This window comes from Acinonyx jubatus, chromosome A2, assembly GCF_027475565.1.
Source record: "Acinonyx jubatus isolate Ajub_Pintada_27869175 chromosome A2, VMU_Ajub_asm_v1.0, whole genome shotgun sequence".
In the NCBI taxonomy this organism is placed as follows: Eukaryota; Metazoa; Chordata; class Mammalia; order Carnivora; family Felidae; genus Acinonyx; species Acinonyx jubatus.
Window position 1 is genome coordinate 117359460 of NC_069383.1, and position 14087 is coordinate 117373546.

The window sequence follows — 14087 nt, forward strand, 5'->3', positions numbered from 1 at the left end:
TTTCTTTCCATTGCCATCCTTCCTTTTTTTCTCTCATCCTAGTCCAGCTATAGTGACCAGCCTGCATGGTTAGTCCAGCAGGATGAAACAGCATAATGTTGAGAATGTTAGAGATCCAAACAAATGAAGAAGCAAAACAAAACAAAAACCATAACAAAATAGCACAGCACAGGAGCGTGTTCCAGAATTTTCTAGGCATCATTACTTATGTAGGGTTTGGTGCCCACATCCATTTTCCAACAGTTTGAGTTTTTTTTTTTTTCTTAATCAAATGCCTCCTTATATTGACAACTCAACTATTTTATGTAATAATTCCCTTGGAGAACAACAGAAGTTTTCATGTATATGTTTTCCCTATAGTAGGTGCAAAAAAATGGTAGTAAAAAAACAGCATCAGAATATAAACTTATATTTAAAATATCTTATTTTAGCTTTTCTATTTTAGGCACAAATTATTCTTCTAAGACATGCTTTATCATAGAACGTGCTCATTGGCCCAGTGTATGTCTAGCCTCTTTCTCAGAGTTAATCAGTCATACATTCTCATATCCAAGAAGGAGGTGTCCCAAGCTGTCCACCTGCCTGACATCTCTGGTTGCTACTGACCTTCCAGAGTCTAAACTATCTGCAACCAATCCAGATACTTGAGGACTTTGTCTGCACTACCTGGGGGCATTGGCTTAGAAAATGGATGGCAGTTTAGGACAAAGATAGCTTAGGGCTGCTTATCATTTTGCCCTGTGATCCTTTACAAGGATAGCATCTGAAACAGAGGATAATTTGCAGAGCATCTTCTGGTTCTGACCAGTCCAGGTGAGGGAGGCAACAATTCTTATCCACCCATCCCTATAAAGCCATGCTGCCTCAGTTAATATTGTTCTTCCAACTGGAAAAGGGTCCTGCTGGCCATCAATAAGCCATGTCCCAAGCACAATGAGGTCTTCTTGTTTATTTGGCATCTACACGTTTGCCATGAACATAAATCTGCCAAGTAGCAATAGAAACTATAAGGAAACATGCTGAATTCAGGCTGCAGATGCAAGAACCAGAGGTTGAAGTGCCCTTCTTCTTAGAAAGGAATGTGGAGAAGGCATCATGGTGGCCAGATCTAAAGCTATCTGAAGTAGGTCAGGTTCTTCTTATCGTCTAGCAACAGAAATCTTGTTTGTGTAAATAAAAATTCAACAAGTAGCTGAGCTACACCCCTATACACCCTACAATTTTTCAGTCTGAATGCAGAAACCCTTGCCCAGCTCTGAATATCTAATGTCAGTAGTGCACAGATAATGTTACAATTTTAAGATTTACTCTTTGTGTACACGCAAATTTTTCTTTTCAACAATGGAATTCTAATGGAAGAAGCAACCTTAGAGGAAAACTGAGCTTCTTGGGGAAAACCCAGGCAGTGCTGGGGCAGTTGTAATTTCTGCCCATGGTAAGCCAACAAGCAAATTCATTTTTATATAGACATGTAGTTGCAATGTGCAGTTGGATGAGGAGAAGCATGCATGCACCAGATGGCAAGCTGCAATGACGGAGCAGAGCTGTTCAAAATGAAAACACTCAAGACTGAAATACATTGAGACTAACTGTTTAGAGCAACAATGGATAAAGGGACATTTCTGCTTCATTATTTACTTTGCAGCTTATACTATAAACCCATCTTCCTCTCAGATACCCTCCCTCAGAGAATAGTGCATAGGATGTCCCCTTTGGAAAGACATGGTCCTGTTTCAAGTATATGGTCTGTGCTTTTGTTTCTTTTTAACCCGACAGCTTAATTTCAGCATATAATTCCTTTGTCTCTGTTATTAATGCTTAGAAAATTGATACTATTTGAGCTATATTTGATATTAAATAGAATATAATATTCCTTTGCATGAGCATAGTCTGTTTATTTTCATTAATTGAACTTTTCATTACTGCTCTTACCCTACATACATACATTTTTGCATTGGTCAGGACTGGCTTTCTGAATATAATTACTATCTATGATACCACTATTTCCAGATTAGTGTCTCCTATTGGATCATTTAAAATAACTAATCAACTGCATTTTTATCTCATCTCAAATGTTTCATCCCTTGAAGTTGACTTTGTCCCAGGTCAACATCACTGCTAAAACTTTGGGAGGCATTTCCAGTATGTGTCCTAGATAAAATATTGCCTATTAAGACATAATAATTTCCAGAGATGAGCTTTCTGATATAGTAGCCACAACCACAGATGGCTATTTAAATTGAAATTACTTAAAATAGTGTATTTCCTTAGTTAAGTAACCGTATTTCAAGTGCTGGTTTGCCACATATGACTAGAACATTTCCATCACTGCAGCTGGGTCATCAAAAACCCCAATGTTTGGAGGTACATGAATCTCCTCCTATGGTTCAGCAAATATCTATTCAAATTACTTCTGTTATTTTAGGGAGTGTCTACACAAAACCAAAAGAACTAAAATGGTTTTTAAATTGTTTTGGACTGCTTGTAAGACAAGGACTCTATTTGATTTCATTTTCCCCTCTGGGCTGTTTACCTTTGCTCTGTGTAGACACCAAAAATCATTGACAAAACCCAATAAAACTTTTTCATGGGAAGGCACCAAGTGAATTCCAAACAGAATAGTTGTCAGGATTGGCATTAGATAATAAGTTATTTATATTTTTAAGTAAGTAAGATGAGGCCTCTACCTGGGCAGCCTTCTTTGAGCTCAAGTTACTCCTATCTTTATAGATAACACAGCAAGTAATAATACATTTCACAGCACATTTAACTCAAGAGTCTGCCACAGATATCATTATATTCTTTATATGCAACTTGAATCACCAGTTGAGGAAACCAAAAGAGTAATTTCTGCTTTGGAATTATGACATGCCCCTTAGGTTCTAAGAAATAGAACAGCAAAGAGAAGCAGGCATGGATTTGAGACTCAGACCTGGGTTTCAGTCCAACCTCCACTGTTAACTATATGTGTGACTTTGGTAATGGCACTTAATCTCACTAAGCCTAGGTTTCTTCAGTGAAAAGCAATTCTCATTCTACAGAGTTACTGTGAGGGGTAAGAGATCTTCCACACAAAGCATTTTGGATTAATACCTATTTCAAAGTGTAGCTATTGCGAGCATTATTAGTCGTATTAATATTGCTATTAGTGTTAGCTATTAGTGTTAGCATTTTACAACCATTATCCTATCCAAAACAGCTTCAACAAGGATAGAACCTAATCATTAAAAGTTAATAACAGTACAAATGTTGTTTGAAAGCTAATTATTTTTAAGTAGCGAAGTACTGAGTTGTCTAAATTCAAAACTTCTAACTTGCTCATTTTTTTCCAATACATATAGACTTTTGATCATATATTCCACTTACTGATTTTTGGACACAACTACTTAAATTGTGTGTGTTCAGATACACATGCAAAACTGTTAATGGAATGTCTCTAGGATAAGGGTTTGAAAAAATGCAAGGGGTCCTAGAATAAAACACTACAGAAGTATAAATGTGCAGGTATATTTATCAATACAGGTATGCATAAAAATAAATGCTTAAGCATATTTGTTCATGGAAATATTTCTTTTGGGGCATTAGTTCTGTCTACCTCCATACAGCCTTGAACTGTAACCATCACATCTACATTTACTTTTAGGTAGAACTTTCTGCCTTTTAAGGAATAAAAGGACAATAACAATTGATATATTATTTTTCATATACATAATACATTATGGCACCCTTATTACATAAGTATTATTATCTTACATAAGTATTATTATCTCCATTCCAAACATGAAGATGCTGAGCTTTAAGAAAGCTCAGTGATTCTCAAAGCCACACAATTGGGAAGTGGAGTGGATGGGATTTGAACCCAGGTCTGTCTGAACCCAAAGCCTCTTCCTATGTCACATGAATTACCACAGGATTCGCCATCCACTTCCCCTCCTCTCTATTGACCATTTGCTCTGAAGACACAAGAACAGAGCCTATACATTGATTTGGTTTCTCCTTGCTCATACTGTGGTCCTTGTCTTTCCTCTTGCCTTGTCCCAGAATCCCTTCTATTAGAGGGTCAAAATAAAGCCCACGGTGTTGTTAACAAGCCTTTGGTACCTTGTCTATGTATTTTCAAAGAGTTTCACAGTATTCACTCAGCCAACTGCTTAGAAATGGAGATGAGCCAAGATCATGGATCTCTGAACAGGATTTGTCAAAAACAAACTCTGTTGCCTCCTGCTCTTTAAAGATCTCTCTCTTCCTTGCAGAGTACAAAGGATTACCTCAGAGTTCTTAGAATAGGGATTCCTTTCTGCTTGGCAAAGTTGATAACTGAAAAATGTCTTGAATGATTTAATGGACAACCTGAATCCCCCTCTACTTTAAAAACAGGAAGTATGAAAATCTGCCACATTTTGTCTGGAACTGGTCAACTTGTTCCTAGAAAACAAATACTGGAAGTAGTATTTTTAATCTAAAATGCACTCTTACCACCATACTGTTAGTAAAATTAGCAAGTGGGTATTCTATGCATTTAACCTCTAGTTACATGGTCTTATTTTCTAAAAAAGTATGTCCATCTTTTTGTAGTCATTTGCAGGCTACCCAGGGGTTGCAGATATAAGCATATCAAATGTAACATTTCACCCTTTATCCCCTCCCTAATGTTTTGTCTTAGATGTTTTCCCCATGTGGGGGTGTCATGAGCATGGTGGTAGATGGCCTATATAATTGGGTGTTTTCTTGTTTCTAGAAAGCTTGCTTAGTAAAGAATCCTAATGCTCTCCACATTCACATTCCAGTGAAAGGAGTTTTGCTTTCTGAGTTATTAAATATTCCAGTTTCCTTCCCACTACTACAGTTTAATCAAGTGTTAAAATTTCCCTACTGGGAAGTTGTTTCTCTAATAGGGAGAGAGCAAGAAATGTGGGTCACAGCCCGACAGGTATGTTTACGTCACTTGAAGTGTTTGGTACCAAAGGATAAGAAGGAAGGGAAGGGGGAGATTTCACACTTCAGAAGCAGAGCCTCTAAAAGCTTTTTTTCTCATAGGGAGCAAAAATGACATGAGGCCAAGAATGAGGCAAACTCTTAAGAGCAAAAGTTCGCATTTATCCAGGAACCCACTCAGTTAAGACAAGGATGGACATAATATTTCTGCAAGGAGAGGCAGGCTGATACCACAGTTCCTAGAGCTTCCTGATGTAGTAGGGGAAGATGAAAGGAAAGGAAAGTTACTTACTGTTTGGGTCTACGTTTTCACAGAGTTCTGTTTTTGCCTCCCCGTTGGGTCTGTCACTGGGTTTGTGTGACAGCCGTGAAGACATGGTGGCTGCTGTGACTACCGCCTTGAAGCTTCGCTTCCGTTTCTGGACATTGAGTTCAGGGTGGAAAATGATGATGTACACTTTCGGCATGTATAGCATCCCCAGCGCCACTGATGCACTTAGGTTCATGGAGATTGTAAGCGTGGTAGTTTGTATGTAGAGCTAGGAGACACAACACACAAGACACTATTACAAATAAAATGACTGCAAAGGAAGTCTGAATACTTAACACAATGTCAAGAATGACTCTGGCTAGGAGACAGAGCATAGCAATCTCCAGGGCCTTCTCATAAAAAAAAAAAAAAAAAAAAAAAAAAAAAAAAAAAGGAAGTCAGAATGACTCTGCACATTTGTCAGAGAATTTGTGCATATATTTAATGATGGAATGCCTTTGGGTGAATCCATGTGCATGCTTGTCCTGGAGAAGTCTCCAAAATAAAGTTCAGAGTAGATCTTTAGTCAGATTTGAAACACTTCCATCACAATGGCAGATGAATATGAAGATATGAAAATCATAGAAATTTGTGTAAGGTGGTTATTTTTTATCCGCTATATGTACACAAAAGGATTAACACTATATGATTTCTTGCTCCACAAAGACCCTGGGACCTTTGAAAGTCATGTTAGTATATGTCCCTTTTTGCATTACTATTTTTTTGAACAGATCACCTTCACCATACCTACAAAGTAGTGAGTTAAGGTCCCCTGAAAAGCCCTTGTTGCTTAGTTCTGACTTACAAAACACCAATGGCGAGGAAGTGAGATCTAGTGATGTTGGCTTGTACAATTGTCCAATTGACAAATTGCTAATATAAGGCAAAACCATTCTGACACTGTATTATTTGTAGTTTGGATGGTGTCTCCATAACTATCCTGTGTCCTTTCACTTCTTTGAAAAATAAGCAAACAACCATTCAGTTACTGCTCAGTGTGTTAAATCATTGCCTTGGTTATAAACTTGAAAAGGTGATGGTTGATGATGGGTGTGGGAAATTGTAATTCAGCAAGGCAGAAGCTCCTTGCCTTTGTCCAGTTATGTTTATGAAGTGCCCTCTTTAGTGATCCAGAACCGCACCTCTATATATTTACATATGTTTTCATTTTACATGACTACTAAAGGCTAGATTAAATAGGAAGTGATGGATGTGTTAATTAACTTGATGTGGTAATCATTTTTCAATTATACATATTAAATCATCACATTGTATGCCTTACCTTTTTAAGGTTGTATATAATTTTTGTCAATCATAACCTAGTAAAGCTATAAATAAATGAAAACATTCATCCATCCATAAAATTTCAATTACATTAAAAAATGAATAAATACCATGGCCTTTTATGTCAGTGGAAAACCGACAATATATTCGATCATGGTATTCCACAACTATGCCTTCCTATTGATCAGGGAATAAAATCTCCACCCTTAGTAGAGTCTATGAGGCCCCATGTGGTCTGCCCCCTGCCAACTTTGTCAGACTAATTTGCCACCACTTTTCCCCCCACCCTTCTCCTCAGGTCACCATCCATATGGGTACTCTTTTAGGTCTTGAAGATGCTGTGCTCATTCAATCACAGAATCTTTTATACATGGGATATTTCTTTATTCTTGCTTTATGGAATGATTTTCTTCTGCTTCTTACAGCATCCATCCTAGGCTGCCCTCACCTACAGCCTCAAAGTTTAGGCCAGCTTCTTTGCTTATACACTCACAGAACTGTTGTCTTTATATCATTGGTCTCCACTTGTAATTATACACCCCTTGCCCCAATCTTTTGACTGCCCATCTCTCTGACTAGTCTACAAGTACCCTGAAGGCAGGAATATGTGTCTGTAGTACATCGTCGTGTCTGTAGTACTGGCCAACAGTAGGCACTTAAATAAACATGATAGATGAGTTCACTTGTTTGTATAATGGATGTCTTTTCCTACCTATGACTTACTGGTCAAACAGCCTTCCTTTAAACATACAAGAATTTGTTTCAGACCTATTGGCTGCCTGGATATTTCTGTAATATTTTTTGAACAGGCTCTGGTGAAGAAATTAAGAGAGACTTTGCCATCTCATGTGGAAGGAATACAGTTTTCCAAAAAACATTAATTTGAATGTGCATGTCTTTGAATGGTTTTAAGGAACTGCCAGGGGCTAACTGTATAATACATAATGAATGTAAAATAGAAAGACAAAACAGTATTGAAGTAATGATCCTTTTGGTTGTGAATCAGACCATATTTTAAAAGCTCATCTTTTCCTATCAGAATGCTTGTAGTCTTTGAACTCCATTCCAACATGCCAGCCTACACTATTTAAGAAAGGCTACCATGGTCACAAGGCTTTATGAACCCAGGCAATGTTGCTTGCTTCCCTTGTGGTCCCTGATGTTATCCTACTAATGAGGACTTTGCAAACCGTAGCTTAGCAGTCCAAAAAAGAAAATATAATTTGACCTATGGGACCTTTGGTTTTGTTTCTCTTTCTCTGTTCATGAGCAAATTTTACAGTTGAAGAAATCAACTGTATAGATTTAAATTCTGACATTCATCTTATAGAGTGTTTGATTTCATTATTTTCTGACTAGGGCCCATTGGGACTTGGTATTTTGTTTTGAAAGTTTTGCAGTCTTGAGGTGCCTGGGTGGCTCAATTGGTTAAGCACTGACTTCAGCTCAGGTCATGATCTCATGGTTCATGGGTTCAAGCCACGCTTTGGGCTCAGTGATGACAGCTCGCAGCCTGGAGCCTGCTTTGGATTCTGTGTCCCCCTTTTTCTCTGCCCCTCCCCTGCTTGTGCTCTCTCTCTGTCTCTCAAAAATAAATAAATGTTAAAAAAAAAACTTTTGCAGTCTCTGATGACACTTCAGAACTATGTGAAAACCAACATTAATATCACTGATCAAATTCCTACTTCCATATTTCCTCTTTACACTTCATAGTGTTTAAGAATGAGTGGTCTGGAGTTAGTCTGAGTTCAACTTTCATTTACTAGTTCTGTGACCTAGGGCAAATAATTTGCCCTCTCTATGCCTCAGCTTTTGCATCTGTAAATGGGGATGCTAATAACAGTACCTACCTCACAATGTTGTGTTGATGATTAAATGAGTAAGTATTTGTAAAGTATTTAGAATCATACCTAGAAATACTATAAAATTATTTTGGAATAAGTACATAGATATGCAGGCTTTAGTCTACAGATATCCAAGAGGTACTGGTCCTCAAAGATTCAACCCCACCAAGCCCCAAGAAAGGACCCACGTCACTTTTTGGCCTTTGGTGGGAGGATCACCTTTTGACTCTTTTTATTTCAGCATCAACTATTAGTACATTCTTTTGGCAAGTTGTAATGTATTTATTTTTAGTTTCGAGGCTTTTCCTGTTTTACCTGATGTTTATTGTAAAATACATTACCCTGTTTAATCCTGAGTTTTTGACATTTTATCTTTTTTCAAATTTCTTTAGAGATATCAAGGAATCAGTGGCCAATTTGGTCCCCTTCATCAAAACATAGAGGCCCTTGATACATAGTTTTACTGAGATTAGGCCTGTTCCCAGGGCTGGCATTCAACTAAGCCTCATGGCATTCTGGCTGTCTGAGGATAATCCCCAGTCGAGCAATCTCCCCACCTTGGCCAATCCTCCATGACTCAAGTCTATGGGAAGGATGCAGATTGCCTTGGAGTTTCCATATGTTTTGATCATTAAGGCTTAATTTTATCATTACCCTAAATGAATTTGCAGAATCTAGTTTCTGTTCCTTGGTTGAACGTGGCTTTTCTAACACCTATCATATATAATTCAGCTTTTAGAACAAGAGCATTTAGGCAAGGAATTTGCAGTCAAGCCAACAAAGAGCTTTGCATATATTCTAGAACAGTTTTTCTAAAGTCTGATCCATAGAATTTGGGGCTGTAAATATGCTCTCTGTCCCTCAGCTTCCTCAATTGTCAAATAAAGACAATAATAGTTCCTACCTCATATGGTGGTTTTGAACATCTAATTAATATATGAAAAATGTTTAGTGTAAGGTCTAGGAAATAAGTAGCCATGAAATGTTAACTACTATTTATATTCTGCCTTTTATTTATATTAGGTTATTAGGGTATAGATCTCAAGATAAGGCTTCCTCTGTAACCATTTTCATATATTTTATATTAAAAATTATTTTAATGTTTATTTTTGTGAGAGAAAGAGACAGAGCATGAGTGGGGGAGGGGCAGGAGAGGGAGACACAGAATCCAAAGCATGCTCCAGGCTCTGAGCTGTCAGTGCAGAGACTGACATGAGGCTCAAACCCATGAACCATGAGATCGTGACCTGAGCCAAAATTGGACATTTAGTCGATTGAGCCACCCTGGCACCCCTAAACTTTTTACATATGTCTTATTGATTAACTAGGTTGTAGTGTCTAAAACATCAGGCCTATTTAAATCTGGTCTAACTGAAATGTACCAGTAAATATATTGTTAGGGTATACAGATATATGCTTAACTTAATTCCAGGCAAACCTCATCTGAATCTTCTCCATGTACTTTTTCATCTTGGTCTAAGTTCATTATCAGATAAAATGCTAATGTATACTGTGAGACGTCATTATAGTTTTGTAACATGGTAGCATTGGGGTTAGTTGAGTTCTCCTTGTCTTACTTTTTATTGTTAAGTTACTAAGAAATTTGAAAAGTGGTTGGATAGTGCTCATGAGCAACTTTGAGGTTTGCCAACTCTTCACTGTGAGTTTCAGAATCGGTGTATTTGCACACTATTTTGAGAGATTTCAAGGCAAGGTATTAATAGTTGTAATAGTGACAGGTTTCAAACTTTGAAAATTATAGTATCTGCAATACTGTCCAAAGAATAACAAAAAGAAAGAAGTAAGGAAAAAAAATCTTCAGGGCACAGACACCGATACAAAACTAGAACTATCAGGAAAAACTCAGTGTCAGATTTTTGGGTTCATCCAAATACTCTCATCATTATTGCTTATGTCCTAGAAGTCTATACTACACAAATGAACTAACTGTATATTTGTACTAATGAATTACCATCTTTATCTGTATAACACTTGAATTGGAAGAAGAGTTCTGGGACTGTTTGATGGCATTAAACCACTGATAGGAGATTATTAACTCATGACCACATGCTGTAAATTCACTGTTGTATTTTGCAGATAGATTCTGTGAAAGATGCCTTACTTTTTGGTGCATTCATCCACATATTGGTTCTCCATTTTTAGTGAGATGATAGCAAGTGCCCGCACTGGCCCAAACACTTAGTGTACCATTGTGAGGATGATAGGCATTTTCCCTCCATGAGGGTGCCATATTATAGTAGCAGGAGTAAGGCAATCAAGAACCAACTAATTCCTAATGCATTAATTGTTCACCAAATCCTGTTTCATACAATGTATATTTGCCCCTGTTTTCTCCTCTTCTTGGCATTTCCTCTGCTGACATGTTGTGCCTCTGACACCTTATTTATATTTGATACTTAATCCAGTGGTCCCTTCTACATAAAGCATTCCCTATGTCTCCAGTCAAGTCATTTCTCCTGTCAGCCACTTTCAAAGGTACACTCCAAAGAGCACATAACCTGATCTGCTCAGAAGAGTACAGCCAGTTAGTTGGGCTTTAACATTTGCTTTGAAAATGCAAATTCATCCCTTGGAGACTTATATATTAGGGAACAATTTGAGTATAACACAAAGTGCATGTCTCCATGTGTGATTTCTTCCCCACAAAATTCTGGATAAGCACAGTAAACGGCATCCAGCTGTACCCAGCCATGCGGGAATACACAAAATGGACACACACACACACACACACACACACCTCAAACACCTTCCTGTGTCCCCCTTGCACAATTTTATAATAAATCACAAGCAGCACACTTCTGGCAATTGCACCCACAAGCAAACTTTAACTCCTTTTTTAAAGATAAAATGCCATATTTATTGTAACATTTATGCATTTCTTCATTGAAATTGTGTAAAACCATGCCACCATTTTCATTAGATTTCTTTCTTTAAAAAAAGTCACTGGTGACGTTTTTGAGGATTGTGTCCATAACCCATTTTTTCCCATAAATCTTGTGTTTTTATTGCACGATTTTGCATAATATGGTAATTTGTAAGGACATATATGTCACATTGTAGCAGAAATGACTAGATAATAAGCACAATGACTACTAAAAGTGTGCACTTACTAAATTCTGGTTGAACAAAAAGTTCACTTGAAGCAAATATCCTTGGCATTCACCATTGTTTTAAGAAACGTTATTATTTGTAGTCTGTTAGTATTACTATTTGTGTGTCCCCGTTTCCTTATTTCTAGAGTAGAGATAATAATGGTACCTATTTCGGAGGTTGTTGGGATCTAATGGGTTGACCACTGTGAAATACACAGAAGTGTGTACAGCACGTATCAAGCACTCAATCAAGTGTATTAGTGTCTGTTTATTGGCTATAACATAAAATAGTTTTCCACGCTGTTTTTCTTCATATTATCCTAATACATTTCAAGATGATGGTCTTTCTTATGAAATGTGAATCGCAGCCTTTTGGAGGGAGAGGCGTTTCACTAAGTTTGCTTCCATTTTGTTTGAAAGTATTCTCAAACCACTATTTTATCTGTCATTGACTTTCATGAAAAATAATAAATTTTGTGCATTCCCAAGTGACAGTTGGGAATTGGGACAAGAAGGCCTTAATGGAGTCTTTAAGTGGGATGAGAGACCCATACCTCATGACATCCCAAAGTCTTTGTAACAAAAATGAAAAATGTGTCTGATGGACTCACAGTAAAGATGAAGGATATGTTATTGCCTGACGGAAGTTTGGAACATTCATATGACTAAAGTGAAATGAAAGTTCCTGACAGTTAAGACCAGTGTTTTCCATCCTTACCACCTGCATGCCTTGTTTCTTAATTAGAGTAACCATGTTTTTGAGAAAAAAAAATGACATATGGTTGGTGACGGGACAAGATGTTTGCAGTGGGACTTGCTCAGTCATCTGGGGGTCAACATATTGAGGGCTCTTGCTCATACTGAGTTATCAAGTAAAACATGATGATAAAAGCATTCAGGATAATTATGGGGCAACTCTTGCTTTGTTGGAGTAGAGTCACATCTTCTAAAAGAATGACATTACAGAAAGAGTAAGATATTTGTCATTAGAACTGATTTAAAATCTTGGCCCCAGATTGTTGGTTGGTGACTTTGGACAAGGTATTTCACCTCTGGCAAGTGACATTCAAAATTCAAGCCCTAGCAATTTGTTATCAGAGTCTCTGATATATAACCTTTCCTTACTCTACCACTACCATGGAGATCTTCTCACTATTGGAAGATTAAAAGGTATCATGTGAATAGTAGCGCACAGGGTCTGGAATAGGGTGGGTGCTCAGGAAATGCAGGTGTATTTATTAGAGTAGATGGCCCCATCTTCCGCAGATAATTTTCATGCTATTCTCTTTAGACCTCCTATCTTTGATGAGGTAATAAAAAGGGGAGAGAGGTGGGATATACATAAAGAGATACACACACCAAAGAGCATAGGCCACATTTTGTGGATAGCTGTCTGGCATAGAAGTATAAATAATGAAGGCAATCAGATGATTATTGGACAAGATGTAGTTTTACTGTGTTTTGTTACCGTCATTTAGTATTTCTAGGCAGACATGATACATCTACACACAATTACATTCTTTATTTAGATGGACATAAGACAAACACTGTTGGTGAATGTAAATCAATTTTTAGGATAAGTGATTGTGTCATGCTTGAAATCACCCACACCTCAGTTCCTTGCTCTTCTGATTAGAAGCCTGGTGCTGTGTTTATTCCAGTGAGTTGCTGGTAGTGCAAGTGACCACGTTTGGTAATTTCAGTGTTTTGTTCCCTACAACATCCTCAAAAACTGCAGACCACCTCAAGAGCCATTTCTTCCAGGCAGTCACTTCAGATTGTGCCAGACAGATAGAAGTATAGCCTCCACACACTGATACACACAGTTTCTTTCCTCCACCAGCTCTCTGACTCCTCAATTTTGATTTCAAGATATTTTCCCCCTGTAAGTCAGAAGATTTGCTCTTTTATATATAGACAGTCCTGGCACCATTTCCCCTGTTGTGTATCTAAAAGGATATTTACCATTCCTGCTGGTTTGAGATTCCCCACAATTGTTAGGTCGATGCCTTGCAGTGATTTAACATACAAAGGTAAAACGTTTTCTTCAGTCAGCCTGGAGAGATACACTTCTGCCAGATTCCATTGGCTTCCTTTGAACTCTTGGCCACATTCATCAGGAGTAAACCTACCAGCATTTTTATAGGAAGCAACATCAAATTCTTATAATGTGAAAATGTTTGTTTGCATCTCACTGGGGAATACATTAGGTAAACTATGATGATCTGTATGACTTTGCAAATAAACAAAGTAGATTTTTTTAAAAAAATAAGTCTGAACTTAAAGTATTCTGTTTATAAAGTTGTCACTTGGAATGTCATTGGAGTTTCTGTAAGTGCTAAGCTGTGTAATCTTGCCCACTCTTAAAGTCATCTTTGTAGTTCTAATGAACATAAAGAGATAGAAATCAAATGAAAATATTGATGTCAAATTAATAGCTAAAAGAAAGAGAAAATCTTTGCATTTATTGGGCATAGTCCATGTGTTTTAAGTTGGACTTGTAAAGTGTTCATTGAAACTGGACCTAAGAGTGTCATTGACAAGAAGACAAAGCCAGGCTCTTACTAAAAGAAAGTGCATTCTTATCTCAGTTTTCAAACC

At 37.4% G+C, this 14087-nt stretch overlaps 1 protein-coding gene across 5 annotated transcripts in view; it reads right to left on the bottom strand.

Moving 5' to 3' along the window:
- Nucleotides 1-14087, bottom strand: part of GRM7 (glutamate metabotropic receptor 7) — an 855283-nt gene that overhangs the window by 51848 nt on the left and 789348 nt on the right. For all 5 annotated transcript variants that reach the window (XR_008297019.1, XM_027042528.2, XM_027042527.2 and 2 more), the window contains one exon: nt 5228-5474. Coding sequence is in view for 4 of the 5 variants with exons in the window: in XM_027042528.2 (XP_026898329.1) it covers nt 5228-5474 (247 nt within the window). In the remaining variant the exon portion in view is untranslated. The remainder of the gene's footprint in view (nt 1-5227; nt 5475-14087) is intronic.